Raw genomic sequence first — 22,149 nt, 5'->3', positions numbered from 1 at the left:
GTGGGGTTGAGAATTGGAGCATGGATCTATCTCTTCTCTGCCTTACCAGACCCCGGAAATGTGGTAGGAGAGCTTGAGGTTGACGGAAGAAGCTCGTCTTACCCATGTGTCAGTTTATGATTTGCAAGTCTTCCACAATCTAATTTATCACTCAAAATACCCAAAATGAAGAATTAGGGTTTTAGGTTGAGTTTTGTTTACCGAACAAAATAATTCAAAAGATCGAGATTGCTCGATACATTTTGTGTGCTTCTTAATTTTGTATCAATCGAATCAAATCAACATGCAGTAAAGACGGATTTTCTCTCCTCCTCCTTACGTTCGTGAGCAGTTGATTTTTTTGCTTTTGAGTTTTATTGGATTAATTGATTCAGTTGATTTAATATAATTGTTTATTTATTACTTATAATTCACATCATCATTCATGTCATTTAAGGTTTAAAATTTTCAACATTAGTCTTAATTAAGATCATTGAATGTTATAAAAGCTAATGGCTAAAAAAGAATGAAAATCTTTGTCCCTTAATCCTATTCTATATGTATTTTTATATATGAATATGAATTATTATTTATTAATTTTTCAATACGGTATGATGATATCGTCGGTAATATTATAAAATTTCAGTTTGCTACAATATTGTATCATTATCGATTTACACAAAATTAGTATGATATAGTTGTCGATCGGTGTCACGATAATTTGACCAAAAAAATTCATCCTAGAGTTAGCAACTCACCCTTGATGAGTGTTCGGTCAGAGACTGAAAAAGTAATTGAACTTTACTGGAAGTGTATATAAACTTTTGTAATGTGAATTAAAATTACAGTGTGCTTGAGTGATTTTACAAAATCTTGTGTTTGTTATTTGAAATAAGAGTTTTCTATTATATTTTTAATTTATTCGAAGCTAGTGCAACGTCAATATGACCCCACCTCGCAAAACACATCCTACGCGGTTTCAGTTCCACGGCTTACAAATTGCCACGTACATCACATTATCATCTTTGTCCAAAGGTTTTGGTCTTCGTCTGAAATTATTGGTCTTTGACAGAAACTATTCGTAAGACCCAAAAAGTATGCTTCAGTTGCAACGATATCAACTCTTTTGTGAGCTTCCCTATGCCCCAGGGTATGTTATTCTGCACTCTTACTACAGTATCTAATATCTTTCTAGAAATTTTATGGAAGAAAGTATAACGGCTAATGAGCTACATCTGACTTTTGTTTCACTTTTTATTCTTATTATATATGTAATTCAGATTATGAGCATTCATCCTTGAAGACAAGACTTCAAATTCGATTTCTTCTTCAATAACATTGCTTGTGTAAAAAGGGGTAAGTTATTGATTTATAAGCCATTAAGTTGAATTTGGTTGGAAGTCTAATCAATATTATTTGGTGTTTTATTTTAGTAATTTAAGCAAGCAAACGAGTTATATTTATCGTGTTTTTGTCGTTTTTGTGTCATATTCATGACTTTAACAGATAATGTCGTGTCAAATTTGTTATCTTAATGAATTCTTAACAAGTGACCCAATAACGCCTTAATTCCTTAACGAATTGTGTCATCTCACGTTCATTTAATAGGTCATGCAAGAAATTAATATACCTAATATTTAGATTTGGAAAACGATATCTCATTAGGTTCTTAATGGGCGACCCGATAATTACCTTAATCATTAACGAATTGCGCTAGGCGCTAGTCGGCGGCAGACAAGAGCTTAGGCGATTTTTTTATTTTTACACGAGCTTCGTAGTTATCTGGGTTTCATTTGCCCGGAGTGCCATTCCCACGGGTTTCATTTGCCCGGTATTTTGCAGAATAATAGGTAGTGGTTAGAGAAAAAGGTTGCAAGTTATGTAGCTGTGTGGGCATCACATTTGAGAATAGGTTTGCCACCCTTTGTTGTAAGTTATTTCCGCTGAGCTTTGATGTATATTATATGTATGAGTCCCAGTGACTATGTATTTTATATTGTACCGCTACTGTTCTACCTGCGCATGTCGATTTCAGGCGTATCTCAGGATCAGGGCGTGACACTATTACAATATATTGAAAAAATAAAACGCAAAATGAAAGTTATCTATTTTCTGTAAAGCCTATAACAATTTATTGAAAAAATGAAAGTATTCAGCAAGTCTATCACAATGTCTTGAAAAAATAAAATGCAAAGTGAAAGTTATCTAACTTCTGTGTAGGCGGGTGCGGGCGCCTAAGTAGGTCTAGGCGCTCTTTCGTAATTTTCAAATTCCTAGGCATTAATCTGGACGGTGGCCAACCACCTAGGGTCGTGGGGATTTTTAAAACAGTGGTTAACATGTTTACCCAAAACCTATTTGTGCATCATTCAATGTCTAATTAACAGGTCGGGCAAAAAATTGTGTGGCATTTGTGTAGAGTTCAATCTACTATACCCGAAACATTCCGTTCTTCTTTTCGACGTGTGTACTTTCATTTAACAACAATTTTGTGGTACTTGTCAACTGCCACCTACAAAGAATTGAAACTTTTTGTTATCCTTAACACTGACAAAAATCCATGACATTTGGTGGAAGAATTAGATTGAATGAGTTCGACATTTTCAATCATAGATTTTTGTTCTTGAACCAAATTCTTTAATTCTGTGTTCTTGCAAGAAAGACTCGAGAAGTAGTTTTCGAACTTTTGAAGTTTGGCCCTTTGTTAAACTGAATGAAAGTTAAGAACAAAAATTTAAATTTCTTGAGTACCTTATTTATATCTTGATTTCTTTTGGCTTGTCGTTTCGTTTTGAAAACTAAGCACACAGTTTGTAAAATACAAAAATTTATCCATTGCATTCTTTTTTTCTTTTTCTATTGTTTTGAAACTTGTGTATTCTGCAGATAGATTGCATACCAAGTATCGAAGGCCAATATGGAGTCAGCTGCATCACTATTGATTGGGAAAATTGCGGCCATTCTTGAGAACGAAGCATCTTCCATAGCGGCAGTCCATGATGAAGTTGATGAGCTTAAGCTGGAGCTCATAAGCATGAAATCTTTCTTAATAGATGCTGAAGGCAAGGAAGCACAAACAGAAGAAGAGAAAACGTGGGTTACAAGCGTCAGAGATTTGACCTGCGATGCGGAAAATGTCATTGATGAGTTCCTGTATCACATATACGACAAACAAAGTGCGACTCCATTTGCAAAATTGCTCCACAGAACCATTTACTTTCCAAAGAATCTTTGGTATAGGCATCGAATAGCCAAAAAATTACAGAAAATCACAAAAAAGATCAAAGCCATTCCAGAGAGGAATGAGAGATATGGTGTCTCTACAATAGAAGGAACAAGTTCGGATGGTGTTCCCAGATGGGTGAAGAACAAAGCCGAGTCGTCTCTTTATATTATGGAAGACGAACTAATCGGGATTGAAGACAAGAAGCAAAGGTTAATGGGATTGCTGATGAATGGTGGGGAAAATGAAATGGTTGTGTCTGTGGTCGGGATGGGAGGATCAGGCAAGACAACTCTTGTTGCCAATACCTTCAACAACGAAAATGTAAAGCGGCATTTTGACTGTTATGCATGGATCACTGTTTCTCAAACCTATGTGATCGAAGACTTGTTCAAAAATCTGATCAAGCAATTCCACCAAGGAAGAAAGGAAGAGGTGACTGAACATTTGGATTCCATGAGTTACAAAGAATTGTTAGAGATGTTGTCGACATACTTGAAGTCTAAAAGGTACCTCGTTGTATTGGATGATGTGTGGGATATTAAACTTTTGCAAGAAATAAGGATACCACTTCTTAATAGACACCATGGAAGTCGAATCATGCTTACAACTCGAAAGAAAGACATAGCCTTCTATTCTTTTGAAGTTGAAAGATGTCCTTTTGAAATTGAACCTTTGGAAAACAATGAAGCTTGGGAGCTCTTTAGCAAGAAAGCATTCTCAAGTTACAATAATAAATCTTGTCCACCAGAGCTTGAATCATTAGCATGGAAACTTGTGGAAAAGTGTAAAGGCCTACCTCTGGCAGTGGTAACTTTAGGTGCTCTAATGTCTTTCAAGAGGTCATCTTCGGAATGGAAAACTGTATACAAAAGCTTAAATTGGCAATTGACTAACAATCCTATGCTAGAACCAATTAGCAGCATCTTATTGCTTAGTTTCAACAATTTGCCCAACCGGTTGAAGCCATGTTTCCTATATTGCGCCCTTTTCCCAGAAGATTATCTCATCAAAAGAAAAAGGTTGATCAGGTTATGGATAGCTGAAGGGTTTGTTGAACCAATTGATGGGGTCACACCAGAAGAAGTTGCAGAGGGCTATCTTGTGGAACTTATTGTTCGTAGCATGCTACAAGTTGAGAAGAATGGAGTTGGAGAACTAAGAGCATGTAAAATGCATGATCTTGTGCGTGAGCTTGCTTTGTCGACATCAAAAAAGGAAAAGTTTGGTGCTGCATATGTTGGCAGAGAAATAGTAGATAAAGCTGATTTCCGCCGATTGTCAATTCAAACAAGTAAAAGAGAAATTAATTCTTGCACAGGTATGTCAGAGCTTCACTCCTTTCTTGTCTTTGGCGCGTTAAATAAATTGCCTTCTGGATTCAAGTTGTTGAGAGTTCTAGATATGCAGGATGCTCCAATTGATAGATTTCCAGGTGAACTAGTGTACTTGTTCAACTTAAGATATTTAAATTTGAAGAGAACCTTAATTGACGAGCTTCCAGAATCCATCGGACGGCTTCACAACCTTCAAACCTTGAACATCTGTCAGAGTAAGATAAGGGCACTTCCAAAAGCAATCTCCAAGTTAGTAAACCTATGCCATCTAATCATGTATTGTTACACTGGTGATTTTTCGGGCTTTAGATATTTCAATGGGACAAAAACAGTATCGGATCTAAGTAAATTACAGAAACTGCAAGTTTTGCATTCTGTTGAATCAGAAGGAAAGATTATTAAAGTCATCAGGAATATGACCCAACTTACAAGCCTCGGTATTACAAATGTGAAAGCAAGTGACGAGATGGACCTCTGTGACTCCCTTCAAAAGTTAGAGCTCCTTCACACTTTGCTTTTAAAGGCAAGTGATGAAGAGGAGTTTCTTCGAGTTAATGCGCTACGTTCACCTCCTCCAGACCTTCAAAACGTTTTATTGGCCGGAAAACTAGAAAGGGTGCCTCTTTGGTTAGGTTCACTCCAAAACCTGACACGTATGCATCTACGTTGGTCTAGACTTGAAGAAGATGTGCTACCTCACATTCAAGCATTGCCGAATCTTGAAAGGCTTGGGCTATTTAATGCATATGTTGGCGAAAAATTGTGTTTCTCCAGAGGCTTCATAAAGCTTAAGCATTTATGCTTGGTCAACTTCCCCTTATTGAATGGTATAGTTATAGAGAAAGGGGTGATGCCAAATCTCCGGGGCTTAGACATTGCGTGCTGCCTGGAGTTAAAGGCATTGCCGCAGGGCATTGAGTTCCTTGCTAACGTAGAACGCTTGAATCTGAGTATTGTTCCAATGCAACTTATAGAGTCCGTAAGAGGAGGCATGGATCATCCAAAGGTACAACATATTCCTGAAATCCAGTGTGGTATGAGAGAGAAAATAGGCGGTGTCATGAAAACTTTTTTGGTATACAGAAGGTACGCACACTTTTATCCTTGCATAAAAATTTGATTAATGCTAGACTTATCATATTTTTTTGTATCACATTTGTACCACTTCTTTTATAGAGGTAGAGCCCATCGACATACGCGAGTCTCATTTCTATTAGAGTTGTGGTACAAACATGGTACAAAAAATATGGTAAAAGTAACATTTTTGTTAAAAAAAAAATAAAAATAAAAAATAAAAATAAAAATTCCACAACATAATCATTTGAACTATTACGTTAGAAAGTTAAAAGGTTGATGATTTTCATACTCCTTTTTTTTTTTTTCTTATGCGCTCCTCTTGATTTTGTTCGTTAGTGTTTTGATTTATTAGGCTACGAAAAAGAGGAAGTAGTGCATCGGAGTGTAAAAATCATTTTCCCTTACAATTTGCATGTCCAATCTTAGACAAAGTCTGGCAAAGACATAAAATATACATGCATTGAGATTTCATCCAGTAACTGTGTTTCTTTTGTTTTGTAATATCCTTTTTGTAGAATCAAGCCTCAGAAGCACTTGTGAGACTGCAGTGAGTTCTCCTTTGTGCCAGTTGATTTTGCAGCGAATCTCAACTTTCGTTATAGTAACAGAGCTGACTATATACGTGTTGAGTCATTCGCCCTACAAGGAAGAATTTGCCTATTGTTTGTGCGTTGTGTGAAGTTGCAAACGTTTATCAATCTAGGTTTCTTATTTGCCCTTTGTGAAATTGAATAATGCCCAAGATTCTATTTGTGTAACTGAAACTTATATTATTGATTGCTTGCTTGTGTTTTGATGTAATAATATTGTTTGGAACTGAATCTGTCAGTGTCACTGATGAGAATAATGCCCAAGATTCTCTTTGTGTAACAGGAACTTATATTATTGTTTGCTTGCGTGTATTTTGATGTAATAATATTGGTTTGGAACTAAATCTGTCACTGATGAGACCAATTCTAACTAAACCAATGTTTATGACCTATTTTTCATTTTCAATATTTAAATATATATTGATCGCCTGTGTTTCTTTTGTTTTGTAATAATTTTTTTTTATCAAGTTTTCGAATATATATAGTTTTAGAGAAGTAAACCAATATTCTAACTAAACCAATATTGATGACCTATGTTTCTTTTGTTTTTTAATAATTTTTTTTTTTCAAGTTTTCAAATATATATAGTTTTAGAGAAGTAAATTTTGTGGCTGATATTTTAGTTCACTATGGTTTCACCTAAAAAATTATTAGATGGTACGATATTATCACGTCGGTGATACTTGTATTCAAATTTTAACATGTGTGCTATCAAGCCAATATGGATTAAAAAGCCTTTTTAATTTAAAATTAAAGTTTTATTATAGTTTAAACAAAATTAAAAGAACTAAAAATAAGAGGCGTTTTAAAATTTTGAGATAGGCTCTTTTACGGATAAGGATTGTCTACCTTCCCACTTCCATTTTCAGTGCCTTCTGTGCACGTTAATAAAAATAAATAATAATATAAAATATTAACGCCGTGACCACACAATTAGGAGAGCACCGGAGAGGGTAGACAATCATTGTCCCTCTTGTACTCCCCTCCCTCTTCCCTCCCATGGCGACTGCAGTGCTGCCAGTATCCGAGCCCGCCAGAAAGCAGCCCCAACCTGGTCGGGGCGGATTCGAGGCCCATGGGCTATCCGAAGAAAAGGCCCGGTCCGAGCCATCGCCGAAATCGTCAGCTCCATGGTCAACCTCACCCGGAAGGGCCAAAACTTTGACCTAAACGCCCTCAAGACCACCGTGTGCCGCAAGTACGGCCTCTCACGTGCGCCGAAGCTGGTCGAAATGATTGCGGCTCTGCCGGAGTCGGACCGTGAGGCTCTTCTCCCCAAGCTCCGGGCCAAGCCGGTCCAAACCGCCTCGGTCATTGCCGTCGTGGCCGTGATGTCGAAGCATCATCGGTGCCCCCACATCGCCACCACAGGAAATATTTGCGTGTACTGCCCCGGCGGTCCCGATTCGGACTTCGAGTGCAGCACTCAGTCTTACACTGAATACCAGCCTACTAGCATGCGCGCAATTCCGGCAAGGTATGGCTTTCTCTAGTTCATTGACGCATTTTATCGAACACTTGATAGGGAATTCAAGTTTTATGTTATTCACGATTCGTTTCGAAGTTTAAAGTTTTTGGCTTGATTAATTTTTCAGCATGAAATTGAGAGCTTTGTAATGAAGAGATTATTTGAAGGAATTGGTGTTTAAAATTGGATTAGTGAAGTTAATTTGGTAGTTAATCTTTTGGTTTTGTGTGTTTAGATACAACCCATATGTCCAGGCTAGAAGCAGGATAGATCAGCTGAAGAGATTGGGTCACAATGTAGACAAGGTTTGGCCTGTTTAGAGCTTAAAGAATTTATTTTCGGGTTTGCAGATTTCCGTGATAGAGTAATATGCGTAGTTGTCGCCTTATAACTGGTACTGAATTTGTGTCTTCAGGTCGAGTTCATCTTAATGGGCGGTCCTTTCGTGTCGTTGCCCGCGGATTGCCGTGATTACTTTATTAGAAATGTGCACGATGCGTTATCAGGACACACTTCTGCCAATGTTGAAGACGCAGTTGCCTACTCCGAGCATGGTGCTACTAAATGTATTGGAACTGCGATGGAACATAAGCCAGAAGATTGAAGCTGCGGCACAATTCGTTCTTTATAGCGAAACCAACTGCAGTAAGAGACTGAGACCTTACCTTTCCTCCTCTAGGAAAAAGTATGAGCGTGACAAATTGGTGCAAGAAAAACTCACCAATAAACCAGAGTGTAAACACAAGTAAAATAAACGCACAAGTGGTAGAGCTTCGGTTGACAACGAAGAAATAATACCATTAAGACGGCGTGCTCAAGGACTTTGATTAATCGGAAAACAGCTATTGGCAAGACCCTGACAAGTGAAAAAAGATCAAACAAGGTGAAGTATAAGAATCAACAATACAAACAATTAAAGTGCCTTAACGCAACCTCACATAGGTGGTGATTCCGTGCAACAGCTGCAGGATTGCATTTGGTTTTGCTCGACTTGGTATTCATCACAGCATCGCAATGCAAGGCTCCGCATAAATCAGCTAAGCATTGATGTATCATGTAAGTATGCTTGAAGCAGAGGTAGAATGGTACTTCGGACTTTGAAACAACTCCAGATGCTAACTACCCTTCCCAGGAGTACCAAAGGACAAAAGACAGATCTTAAGAGAGGAAAGATGATCACTTGGATGTTTCTTTATCCGGGTTATACAATGCCATCTTGTACAGAAGTTGCTTCTTGCACTAATTGGACAAGTGTTCTAAATCCCAACATATTAAAGCAAGGAAATAGTTTTATGATCTAATTTATTGCATCATGCTACAAGCCTACAACCAAACGCGAAGAGAGCCTACACCTAATTTGGGTGCAGAAGATTTGATCTCTGGAATATGAGGCCTATGGGACTCAAATGCAGTAGTGCTTCGATTCGGGAAGACTACCGTTAAAAAGTGAGGTTTGGGTGACGGGGAAATTGAACACAGCAGGATTTCGAGGGCATTGGGTGAATGCTGTTAAAAGTTCATTTCATATATCCAAGAATATGTTACTCTACATTCTCACTACTATCTTTCTATGATCTCCAAGCGTGTTTTTTTTGGCCATTCTCTTTTCAATTTCATATGGTTCCTATCATGTCCCTAAATTTTTGGTTCCTACGTTCTCACAAAAAGATATGGAAACGGAGGGTGGAGTCTAAACATCACCCTATATAGAAAAAACTCTAACATTTCAACTAAAATCAACAAATTTCGTCAATATTTCTGACATATCGGTTAAATAGCGAAGAAACTCTTATATTTCGTTTGAACTAGTGTTTGATATTCCCTAAAGTTTTATTTTAAATTTTCATAATTTCCATAAAAAAAAAAACCGATATTAATATCAATATCGATATATCCATCGATATTTCTACAAATTTACATATTATTATTTCTACCAGTAACGATATTTTAAACAATGCTCACTACAACATGCAAACCTAACCTAATTAAGCCCAGCTCAATTGTGCCTCGTGTCGTGCTCATGCTGGCTCATTTAATAAACAAGATGGGCCGACCCATCCCATATTTGAAACCTTTAGCCCAGTGCACCCCACAACAATAATCTAATTTTGCTTGTGTCGTGCTTGCTATGCTAGATGCTGCTTTTTTTTTCTTTCTTTTTTTTTTAATTGAAAATACATATTTAATATACCTCTACTAATTAATAAAACACTTATTGTCAATCAAAATTCTATAAAATTACCAGTTTAACCCTCTAATTAAAAAAAACATGAATAAGAAATATGGGGTAGAAATGTAATTTCACATAACCAAATTTTGCTAAATTTTTTTTCAAAATCTCACTTACATGTAATCATAATATATCTCTAAAAAAATAAAAAATAAAAATTTCCCACTCACACGTTCTCTATCACTCCCTTCCTCTCTCCTATTTCAAAAACAAAAATAAAAAAAATTTCTCACACATTTTGTGTGTGCCCATATGCTAGTCTATATAATCTAAATCACATATTAATGAAACTTTGCGTCAATTAAAATCCCATAAAATTAACATTCTATCCCTTTAATCAAAACTGAATATAAAAAAGAAATATGGCCATTAATATAATCAAACAAACCAAATATTGCTATTTTTTTGTAAAGCCTCACCCACACACGCATATCTCTAAAAAAAAAAAAAAAAAAAAAAAAACCTCTCTCCCCTCTCTCTCCACTCCCACGTTCTCTATCTTCCTCTCTCCTTCCATTTTAAAAACAAATGTTCACACGCACATATACTAGTAATATTATTATGCAAAGAGGCTTAATCAACATCTTTTTCAAAATGACAATCATAACCCTATTTTTTCTATTTTAACCTTACTTTTAATACATAATATTTACAATATAAAGATAAAATTATTATTATTATTATTATACATCAGATATAAAAAAAAATGCCCACGTTCGAAGAAATTGCCCAACCATTGTCCGATTTTTGTAACTTTTTTTTTATTTTATTTTTTTATAAAACTAACCTCACTTTTTAATAAAAAAAACAAAAAACAAAATAAAATGACCACCTATGTGATTGAAGACATCTGAAAGAGTGGTCAAGAAATTTGATCAAGGAAGAAAGGAATAGATCCCTAAACGTTTGAATTCCACGAATTAAAGAATTGGTAAAGACGTTGAGCTACTTGGAGTCTAAACTTTGGGAAGGAATATGAATACCACTTTCGTAGAAGCTTGGAAGTCGAATCATGTTCACAACACGAAAATAAGACATAGCCTTCTTTTCTCAGTTGATATTCGTCGAAGAAAATTATTGGTTGGAAATGTTATTTGGATATTGATATAGAATTATTATGAACGATAAATGTGTCATGCATACTAAAATTATTGGAAAAGTATCAATGCAAATGAATAACTATGATCATTCGTTGGAGTCAACAATTAGGAAAGTATGAGATTCATAGAAACATGAAACTAAAAGCAGTCGAGAGACTCTCGGAGCACCAAGATCTATGTTCAGCCCAAAGTCACGAAATAAGGGAGTGAAGCCCTTTCAGTTAGAGTCCGATAAAATGACCAAATTGTGTTTCAAAATTGCAGACTGAGAGTTTAAAAAAAATGACTAATGAAAAGAGAAATTTAGTTATCTGTTAACTGGATTAACATTATAGAATGAAGAGCAATCATTACATTCATGTACTATTATTGCTCCCGATGAATTAAATGCATTGTGATTATTACCTTCTTGAACTAGTAGCTTATCCATGACAGGTATTGAATTAGAGACTTGAAAAGTACTTGATTTTACCGGTGTTGAAATAGAGACTTGATAATAGTTGATTTTTTTTTTTTAAGTGTAAATTTAAAAATGCTAAAGAAACTCTCTTAAAATAGGACTTATCATGAACTTTCCGTCACATCATCTTTTTTCATAATATTTTATAGAATTATGCTAAAAACATAATGTGTTGGATTGTCCCTAAAGAATTCTATTTTTAAAATAGTATCTTTAACATTTATCATAAACTTTTGTAATGTAATTCCAGTGTGCTTGAGTGATTTTCTAAAACCTTGGGATGTAAAATAAGAGCTTTCTTTTTTTTTTTTTTTTTTTTTTTTGTCGAATCGAATAAATGATTCATGTGATTATAAAGTATTCGGAAGATAGCCCGGTGCTAAAAAAACTCGGATTTAAACCTGTGGTGTACTCCGTTAGCAAATTTAATCATAAAGTGATTTTTCTGTTAACTATCTGTTAATACATGGATAAAATTGTACTTTGACATGTGCACTTCTTCTTCCTCGTCATAATATAATCGAAGCTACATTTTTCGGGTCTACTCTCCGCCTAGGTAACGATGGCATTTGCAGAGTCTGAGACCGAACCGATGATTAAGAAAACATTTTTCATAATTCATCATACATATAAAGTTAACGAAATAACAAATATTAACATACACAAATGGCAGTGATCATGCAAATTACTTATTCATCTCAAAAATTATCAAATGGGCAATCGAACGTAAGAAAGGATTAACTTACGACAACTTCGGCATCTTTTGAGTTAAGAACAGCAAGAACAGCTCCAAGTATCACCTTCCTCTTGTCAGTTCTCAACTGATTAGCCCAAAGCCTGTTATTGAAACTCCCTCTAACCCTCTCCCCCAAAAACCCAGAATCACCACTGCAGAAACCATTTGGTCTTCTCAAATGGGTGTTTTTCAAAGCCACACAGTAAGAATCCATTCCTGTTGCTTGCCAACTCTAATAGAATTCTAACCGATCAGAAATTGAAAACTCAGATAGCAGTTAAACCAAAATTCCAGTAAAAATATCAAAGTACAATTTTACCCTTGTATTAATAGATCGTTAACGACAAAATCACTTTTGGATTAAATTTACTAACAAAATATACTACAAGAGTTTAAATTCGAATTTTTAAATTTAATAGGACCCCGACCCCACCTCGTTAATTATTGTCAGCTTGCAAAGTACATCCTACAGAACTTGGACTCAGGAGAGGATCCAACTCCTATCCTACGTGGTTTCAGTTTCACGGTTTCCAAAAGTATTGGTCTTTGTCAAAAAGTATGGGTAAAGGTCAAAAGTTATAATCTTTTTCTTGGTAGGAATCATTAGTTTGACCCTGCTTATTCCTAACTTGGAATGTGAGTTTTGGTATTTTAACTTGCTTCTAAGTTGTGGTTATCAGTTTGAGCATGATTATTCTTAACTTTAACGTGAGTTTTTGTATTTTTCACTTGCTTTTCGTCGTGGTCACCAGTTTGAGCTTGATTATTCTTAATTTTAATGTGGGTTTTTGCATTTTACTTGTTTCACCCTCGTGATCAAATGAAAATGAATAAAAGGTTTATGAAATTGACGTGAAGGGGTACAGACATATTTTTGAGAGTGAACTTTAGTGTCTTCGTCTCATATTTGATATTTTCATTGAGTTCATTGACAAGGGAGTATCATTGCAACTCTTTTTGTGAGCTTCCAAGTGCCCCCAAGTATGTTATTCTGCACTCTTATTGCCATATGCAATATCCTTCTAGAAATTATCTGGAAAAAAGTATTGCTTATGAGCTGTATCTGATTTTTTTGTTTCACTTGTTGTTTCTTATTATATATGTCACTTAGGTTCGAGTATTCAGCCTTGAAAACAAGATTTCAAATTCGATTTTGGCTTCAACAATATTTGCTAGCATAAAAAGGGGTAAGTTATTGACCGTTAAGTTGAATTTGGTTGCAAGTCTAATCAATATTATTTGGTGTTTTATTTAAATAATTTAAGCAAGCAAATGGGTCATGTTTATCATGTTTTTTTATTTTGTTTTTATGTTATACCCATTATCTTAATAGGTCGTGTTGTGTCAAACCTGTTGTCTTAACGAATTTTTAGCAGATGACCTAATAACTATTAAATTCGTTAAACGGTCGTGTCATTTCATGTTCAGTTAACAGGCCATGCAAGAATTTAATATACCAAATATCTAGATATGGGAAACCATATCTTATCAGGTTCTTAATGGGCTACCCGATAATGACCCGCATCGTTAACGAATCGCGCTAAACTCTAATCGGGTGGCAAACAAAGGCGTCTAGACGGGCTAGGGGAGGGGGGGCTAGCAAAGCCTACGTGGTTTTTTTTTTTTAATTTTACTTAAATTTAGGGAATTGTTATTGGTAGTAAAAATCTAATTGTACACTCTAGAGTCTAAACTTTCAAAAAAAAAAAACTCTTATGAAAAGTACACAACTAGATTTTTGGAGTACCAATAATATTTCCTAAATTTATTATTATATAACATATAAATAAATGTTTACTTATACTTAAAAACATACATAATTGTATGTACATAAATTGCAAAATAAAATGACATATAGATTATAAAATATTAGAACATATTAAAAATATAAGAAACAAGCATATAATGTGTCACATCCCGTCCCAAATTTAAACATATTTTACTCTCTGACATTGGAAAATTACAGAAACTCCCCTTAGGGGCTAAGTGGAAATTTGGGTCCTTGTCACTCTTTGTCCCTTTTCACGTCTTTCTAGATAGTACATGTCTTTACAAACACATGAGCGTGAGCGAAGTGTAAATCGAACACTTTATGGAAATTTCCCAAATTAGGAGCAAAATATTAATTTTGCACCCTCACGAATCCATGGCTTGTTTATCGAGATAACAATGGATTGTCAGTACTGTAGGCTGCAAACTCTAATATTGAGAACCTATTCGTTGATTTCTTTAAGCAAGCAAGTAGGCTCGTCTCCGTTAGTATTTATTTAATTAGGCATCATGCATAATTAATTATTTTTTAGGGTTGGCCAAAGACATGCACACACATATTCTCGTAATGCTCGTCACCACGTTTAAGTTACGACGAAGATTTTATGAAACTCAGAACATCAAGGGCATTATTGTAATTCTACTCTTATCTATGCATTACCAATTATTTAAGGGTAAATTACATAATACACCCTCAGGTTGAGACCTATCACAACCTCATACAATATCTTTAAAACATTTCACTTTCATACCTCACGTACTAATTTATTTCAAAATAATACATCGGTTAGATTTTCTATCTATTGGTCTATTAAATGATGACGTGGCTGCCACGTGACAAAAGTATAATTTTTTATACGTTAAAAATATTATAATATGAACCCTATTAAATGATGTGGCTGCTCTCATTCTCATTCATCCGCCTTAATTCTCTATCTCCTTCACTGTCTGTCTCTCTCTCAACTCTCGTCATCTCTCCATTCCCTGTGTTTACAGAGAAGCCGAGCACCAGAGAACGGCCACCCCACCAGACCACCAAACCTCTCATCTCTCTCTCACACTCTTTCGATGTCATGCTCATTCTCTTAAAACACTCAAACTCTCTCATTCTCATTCATCTGCCTTAATTCTCTATCTCCCTCACTGTCTCTCTCTCTCTCTCAACTCTCGTCATCGCTCCCTTCTCTGTGTTTACAGAGAAGCCGAGCACCAGAGAACGGCCACCCACCAGATCACCAAACCTCTCATCTCTCTCTCACACTCTCTTTCGACCTTATCTCTACGCACGCTGCACAGAAACGCAGCAGGAACACCACCATCATTCGCCATTTTTTACGGCTGGCGTTACCAACCTCGCCACCATGGAAGGTTTTACTAGCCACCAAGGCCAGAAATGAGAGCAGAGCTCTTAAGCGTGACTTCGATCCGAGTTACTCTGAGCTCTATTCGAATCCGAGAATATTCCGGTGAGGGACTGACTTCCCAAGTCGCCGCCCTGTGGCAGTGTGTACAGCGGTGCGTGAAGGAACCCAGGGTCCCTCCTTAAGCTTTTCAACGTGCCGAGTTCAAATCGCCCTCCGTTTTCTTAAATTCAATTATTTTAATATATTTTCTTCAATGACCGTACTTTGTACAATATTTGAATTTACGATCGTAATTAATATTTACATAAGTGGTTTCGTAATTGGGTGAAGCGTATCTCAAGGACTTCCAAAAACCTGCAAGGCGGTTTTGACTCGACGAATGGACCATGAGTGGGTTTTTTGGTTTTTCTGAGTATTATATATATATATATGTATGGTCTAAGTTTCACAAACATGGGCACGGACATGGACAAGGCGACACGTTATACGACAATACAGCGACACGATAAATTTTAAAAAATAGAACACGGACACGATTAGAACATGTTAAAATGTAACACGAAAAGAGTAGATAATCGTAACTTGCTACCAATTGTGCCATTTTAAAAAAAATTAAAAAATAATAAAATAAAATAATTATGTTCATCAGTGAATTCGTCATACATATTAACTAAAATAACACAAACATAATAACAAGTATAATAATTAAAACAAGAAAGACATATTTATGCCCAATAACAAATTTTAAAAATAAGCCTAACATCATTTATAAATAAAGAGGGTGAGTGGAACATCAACCACTCACCTCCAATTAAAATAGAATGCAACTGGAGTAGAGGCTGTAGAGAAGGGACAAGGATTGTATGCCCTCCTGTGCTTTTTTATTTGTATGATCACGGTTAGGTCACGTCAACATTTTGTATTATTATTCATTTTTGTCTTATTATCTCTATAAAAAAATAATATAAAATGTTGAAGTGGCTTAACCGTGACCACACAAAGTAGGAGGGCACCGAAAGTGGAAAGGCAGACAATCCTTGTCGGTAAAGAAGGGGCTGCATAGGTTGCTTCGAAAGAGAGGAAGAGTGGGAGAAGAGAAGTGGAGGGAAGGCGCAAATTAGAGAATCAAGTTAGGTTAGGTCAGGTTGCCTTTAGGCTTTAGTTTTTGTATTTCTAAATTGCCCCAAAAGTTTCAATGTTTCCAAAACTCACTCAAACTATTTTTCAAATTTACAAAAATGCCTTTATCGTGTCTTGACCATGTCAAACCCGTGTTGGGGGCGTGTTGGGGGCATGTTGGAGTGTCCCTGCAACCTAGTATATGGTTTTCCTCGATAACTGTTTTGTGCATATATGTGACATGTCATGTTTAGTTTTACAAATAGACTTTTCGTATACTTCAATTTTATAATAGTATTCGTAAGCATAAACTTGTGACATGACATCCTTACATCTTATCTGCTCATTATTACATGTTTGCACAGTGTCTCTTAGTTATTTGTATTGTCCTGGGTCTAGGACCAGCTTCACATGTATGTTCATGTGTACTATTGATATTCGCTTTGGATCCAAAGTTAGGTGTTAGCCTATCCCTAGGTTAGATTTTGGACTCGTAGTGATGTGCTTAGCGCCAGCTTTATGTGATGTAGTACTACAATGTAAAATCCTGTTCCATTGTCAGAATATCTCTACAATAGACTTATGTGCCTACATATTAATGAGCTGTGACTTATGTTTGTTTTACAGCGAGGGTGTTGCACGTTTTCAAAACTTTTTATAGGCCTACTCATCCTTCTTTTTTGCCCCTCCAAGATTTTAGTGTCAGAGCTTGTGTGACGACGAGGATTGTTGGCTAGAGTTGACATGTAGGAGGATTTCTCCTTTCGGTATAAATGTTCTTACTCTATCTTTTACTAAATTTAGTTATGCTCTGACATTACTTGTGTGAAAAGGGTTCAACGCCCCTCACATGGACACTCTAGAATTAGTTACTCTATTTTTAAATTAGTCCACACTTTCCACATCACTATCACTTTATGGCTTTGTCACCTTCTAGGAATCGGCCTGTATAGCTTGATTCGGTTGTCTAGGTGGACATTTCAGATAGGGGTGTATCATAATGAGTGCTCAACCAAGTATTCAACAAGTCTATTACAATTTATTAAAAAATAAAAATGCAAAATGAAAGTGTTCAACAAGTCTATTACAATTTATTGAAAAAATAAAATGCAACCTAAAAGTTATTTATTTTCTATGTAAGTGAGAGTCATGACTTCGACGGGTCTAGGCGGACGCCTAGGTAGGTCTAGACGCTCTTTCTTAATTTTCAAATACTTAGGAATTAATTTGGGCGGCGGACAACCGCATAGCTCCTAGACGGTGCTAGGTGGGGATTTTCAGAACTATAGATAACGTGTTGACCCAAAACCTATTATTTTCATATCGTTTCCTATCCAATTAACGGGTCGTGCAAAATATTTTTAGGCCTTTGTGTAGAGTTCAATCTGCCATCTTCTTTTCGACGTGTGCACTTTCACTTAACAACAATTTTGTGGAACTTGTCAACTGCCACCTACAAAGAATTGGGACTTTTTTTTATCCTTGACACTGACAAATAAACCACGACATTTGGTGGAAGAATTAGATTGAACGAGTTCGAATATTATCAAACATATTCTTGAACCAAATTCTTTAATTCTGTGTTCTTGGAAAAAAGACTCGAGAAAGTAGTTTTTGGACTAAGTAAGGCCCTTCGTTAAACTAAATGAAAGTTAAGAACAGAAATTTAAATTTCTTGAGTACTAGACAATTTCAGGTACCTTATTTAGATCTTGATTTCTTTTGGTTTGTGGTTTCGTTTTGAAAACTAAGCACATAGTTTGTAAAATACAAAAATTTATCCATTGCTTTCTTTTTTCTTTTTCTGTTGTTTTGAAACTTGTCTATTCTGTAGATAGATTGCAAACCAAGTATCGAAGGCCAAAATGGAGTCAGCTGCATCACTATTGATTGGGAAAATTGCGGCCATTCTTGAGAATGAAGCATCTTCCGTAGCGGCAGTTCGAGATGAAGTTGATGAGCTTAAGCTGGAGCTCATAAGCATGAAATCTTTCTTAATAGATGCTAAAGGCAAGGAACTACGAACAGAAGGAGAGAAAACGTGGGTTACAAGCGTCAGAGATTTGACCTGCGATGCGGAAAATGTCATTGATGAGTTCCTGTATCACATATATGACCAGCAAAGTGCGGCTCCATTTGCAAAATGGCTCCACAAAACCATTTACTTTCCAAAGAATCTTTGGTTTAGGCATGGAATAGCCAAAAAATTACAGAAAATCACAAAAAAGATCAAAGCCATTCCAGAGAGGAATGAGAGATATGGTGTCTCTACAATAGAAGGAACAAGTTCGGATAGTGTTCCCAGATGGGTGAAGAACAAAGCCGAGTCTTCTCTTTATATTATGGAAGACGAACTAATCGGGATTGAAGACAAGAAGCAAACGTTAATGGGATTGTTGATGAATGGAGAGGAAAATGAAATGGTTGTGTCTGTGGTCGGGATGGGAGGATCAGGCAAGACAACTCTTGTTGCCAATACCTTCAACAACGTAAATGTAAAGCGACATTTTGACTGTTATGCATGGATCACTGTTTCTCAAACTTACATGATCGAAGACTTATTCAAAAATCTGATCAAGCAATTCCACGAAGGAAGAAAGGAAGAGGTGCCTGCACATTTGAATTCCATGAGTTATAAAGAATTGTTAGAGATGTTGTCGACATACTTGAAGTCTAAAAGGTACCTAGTTGTATTGGATGACGTGTGGGATATTAAACTTTGGCAAGAAATAAGGATACCACTTCTTAATAGACATCATGGAAGTCGAATCATGCTTACAACTCGAAAGAAAGACATAGCTTCCTATTCTTTTGAAGTTGAAAGTCGTCCTTTTGAAATTGAACCCTTGGAAAACAATGAAGCTTGGGAGCTCTTTAGCAGGAAAGCATTCTCAACTTACGATAATAAATCTTGTCCACCAGAGCTTGAATCCTTAGCGTGGAAACTTGTGGAAAAGTGTGAAGGTTTACCTCTGGCTTTGGTAACTTTAGGTGGTCTAATGTCTTCCAAGAGGTCATCATCGGAATGGAGAAGCGTATATAATAGCTTAAATTGGCACTTGACTAACCATCATATGCTAGAACCAATGAGCAGCATCTTGTTGCTTAGTTTCAACAATTTGCCGAACCGGTTGAAGCCCTGTTTCCTATATTGTGCCCTTTTCCCAGAAGATTATCTCATCAGAAGAAAAAGGTTGATCAAGTTGTGGATAGCTGAAGGGCTTGTTGAACCAATTGATGGGGTCACACCAGAAGAAGTTGCAGAAGGCTATCTTGTGGAACTTATTGTTCGCAGCATGCTACAAGTTGAAATGAATGAAGTTGGAGGACTAAGAGCATGTAAAATGCATGATCTTGTGCGTGAGCTTGCTTTGTCGACAGCAAAAAAGGAAAAGTTTGGTGCTACATATGTTGGCAGAGAAATAGTAGATAAAGCTGAAATCCGCCGATTGTCAATTCAAACAACTGAAAGAGAAATTAATTCTTGCACAGGTATGTCAGAGCTTCGCTCCTTTCTTGTCTGTGGCGCGTTAAAGAAATTGCCTTCTGGATTCAAGTTGTTGAGAGTTTTAGATTTGGAGGATGCTCCAATTGATACATTTCCAGATGAACTAGTGTACTTGTTCAACTTAAGATATTTAAGTTTGAGGGGAACTTTAATTGAGGAGCTTCCAGAATGCATCGGACGGCTTCGCAACCTTCAAACCTTGAACATCCGTGACAGTAAGATAAAGGCACTTCCGAAAGCAATCTCCAAGTTAGTAAACCTACGCCATCTAAACATGGATCATTGCACTGATGATCTTTATGGCTTTGTGTATCTCAAAGGGACAAAAGCAACATCCGATCTAAGTAATTTACAGAAACTGCAAGTTTTGCATTCTGTTGAATCAGAAGGAAAGATTATTAAAGGCATCAGGAATATGACCCAACTTAAAAGCCTCGGTATTACAAATGTGAAAGCAAGTGATGAGATGGACCTCTGTGACTCCCTTCAAAGGTTAGAGCTCCTTCACGATTTGTATTTAATGGCAAGTGATGAAGAGGAGTTTCTTCGAGTTAATGCACTACCTTCGCCTCCTCCAGACCTTCAAACGATTAATTTGACCGGCAAACTAGAAAAGGTACCTCTTTGGTTAGGTTCACTCCATAACGTGACACGTATGTATCTAAATTGGTCTAGACTTGAAGAAGATGTGCTACCTCATATTCAAGCATTGCCGAATCTTGAAAAGCTTGAGCTATTTAATGCATATGTTGGCGAAAAATTGTGTTTCTCCAGAGGCTTCATAAAGCTTAAGCATTTGGTGTTTGGCAGCTTCCCGGTATTGAATTGTATAGCTATAGAGAAAGGGGCGATGCCAAATCTCCAGGTCTTACACATTGGGAAGTGCCTGGAGTTAAAGGCATTGCCGCAGGGCATTGAGTTCCTTGCTAACGTAGAACGCTTGAATCTGGATTCTGTTCCAATGCAACTTATAGAGTCCGTAAGAGGAGGCATGGATCATCCAAAGGTACAACATATTCCAGAAATCCAACTATTTTATGAGAGAGAAAATATGTGGTGTCATGAAAGCTTTTCTGGCATTCACTCTCGTAAAAGGTATGCACACTTTTATCCTTATATAAAATTTTGATTAATGCTAGACTTACCATATTTTTTGTATCACATTTGTACCACTTCTTTTACAAATGTAGGACTCATCGACATATGTGGATCTCATTTCTATTAGAGATATGGAACAAATGTGGTTTGAAAAATATGATAAAAGTAGTATTTTTGTATTAAAAAAAAAATTCCGCAACATAATCATTTGAAATATTACGTTAGAAAGTTAAAGGGTTGATGATTTTCATACTCCTTTTTTTTTTTTTTCTTGTGCACTCCTCTTGTTTTTGTTCGTTAGTGTTTTTTATTTATTCAATTGTTAGGCTACGAAAGAGAGGAAGTAATGCACCGGAGTGTAAAAATCATTTTCCCGTATAATTTGCATGTCCAATCTTATACAGAAGTCTGCAAAGACATAAAATATGCATGCATTGAGATTTTATTCGGTAACTGTGTTTCTTTTGTTTTGTAATATCCTTTTTGTAGAATCAAGCATCAGAAGCACTTGTGAGACTGCAATGAGTTCTCCTTTGTGCCAGTTGATTTTGCGGTGAATGTCAACTTTCGTTATAATAACAGAGCTGACTATATACGTGTTGAGTCATTCACCCTGCAAGGAAGAATCCGTTCGTAGTTTGTGTGTTGTGTGAAGTTGCAAACATTGGTCGATCTTGGTTTCTTATTTGCCCTTTGTGAAATTGAATAATGCCCAAGATTCTATTTGTGTAACTGAAACTTATATTATTGATTGCTTACGTGTGTTTTGATGTAATAATATTGGTTTGAAATTGAATATGTCACTAATAAGAATAATGCCTAAGATTCCGTTTGTGTAATAGGAACTTATATTATTGTTTGTTTGTGTGTATTTTGATGTAATAATATTGGTTTGGAACTAAATCTGTCACTGATGAGACCAATTCTAACTAAACCAATGATTATGAACCATTTTTCATTTTCAATATTTATTGTTTTTTTATCAAGTTTTCAAATATATATTGTTTTAGAGAAGCAAATTTTTTACGGATGTTTTAGCTCACTATGATTTTTACTTGAGAAATTATTAGATGGTACGATATTATTACGT

The 22,149-nt window shown here is 36.1% G+C and overlaps 3 protein-coding genes across 3 annotated transcripts; all 3 read left to right on the top strand.

The window, feature by feature from the left end:
* The first annotated feature begins 1,016 nt into the window (after positions 1-1,016).
* Positions 1,017-5,718, top strand: LOC137710385 (disease resistance protein RPM1). The gene is given in 5 exon segments (XM_088695572.1): positions 1,017-1,129; positions 1,260-1,335; positions 2,866-5,564; positions 5,567-5,619; positions 5,621-5,718. Coding segments are annotated over 3 exon segments (2,760 nt in total). The 5' UTR covers positions 1,017-1,129; positions 1,260-1,335; positions 2,866-2,896; the 3' UTR covers positions 5,660-5,718.
* A 1,424-nt stretch (positions 5,719-7,142) lies between these two features.
* Positions 7,143-9,273, top strand: LOC137710156 (elongator complex protein 3-like). Its single transcript, XM_088695571.1, has 3 exons — positions 7,143-7,683; positions 7,910-7,979; positions 8,090-9,273. The coding sequence occupies exons 1-3, from the start codon at positions 7,337-7,339 to the stop codon at positions 8,276-8,278; spliced, it is 606 nt and encodes a 201-aa protein (XP_088551697.1). The 5' UTR covers positions 7,143-7,336; the 3' UTR covers positions 8,279-9,273.
* Positions 9,274-13,034: 3,761 nt separating this feature from the next.
* LOC137710159 (disease resistance protein RPM1-like) lies at positions 13,035-21,898 on the top strand. Its single transcript, XM_068449107.2, has 4 exons — positions 13,035-13,181; positions 13,312-13,387; positions 18,288-21,056; positions 21,549-21,898. Exons 3-4 carry the CDS (start codon positions 18,319-18,321, stop codon positions 21,571-21,573), a joined length of 2,763 nt encoding a protein of 920 aa, XP_068305208.2. The 5' UTR covers positions 13,035-13,181; positions 13,312-13,387; positions 18,288-18,318; the 3' UTR covers positions 21,574-21,898.
* The last annotated feature ends 251 nt before the right edge of the window (positions 21,899-22,149 follow it).

Source organism: Pyrus communis, chromosome 6 (assembly GCF_041283825.1).
Source record: "Pyrus communis isolate YQ-2024b chromosome 6, ASM4128382v1, whole genome shotgun sequence".
NCBI classification, from domain to species: domain Eukaryota; kingdom Viridiplantae; phylum Streptophyta; class Magnoliopsida; order Rosales; family Rosaceae; genus Pyrus; species Pyrus communis.
Note: the sequence above shows the minus strand (reverse complement) of the source record. Positions and strands in the feature narration are given on the sequence as shown.

Excerpts from the sequence above, each read along its gene's own strand:
- LOC137710156 (XM_088695571.1), top strand. The coding sequence starts at position 7,337 with ATGGTCAACCTCACCCGGAAGGGCCAAAACTTTGACCTAAACGCCCTC. Across the intron at positions 7,684-7,909 it reads ATGCGCGCAATTCCGGCAAG|ATACAACCCATATGTCCAGG; the intron begins GTATGGCTTTCT and ends TTGTGTGTTTAG. Across the intron at positions 7,980-8,089 it reads TGGGTCACAATGTAGACAAG|GTCGAGTTCATCTTAATGGG; the intron begins GTTTGGCCTGTT and ends TTGTGTCTTCAG.
- LOC137710159 (XM_068449107.2), top strand. The coding sequence starts at position 18,319 with ATGGAGTCAGCTGCATCACTATTGATTGGGAAAATTGCGGCCATTCTT. Across the intron at positions 21,057-21,548 it reads GGCATTCACTCTCGTAAAAG|AATCAAGCATCAGAAGCACT; the intron begins GTATGCACACTT and ends TCCTTTTTGTAG.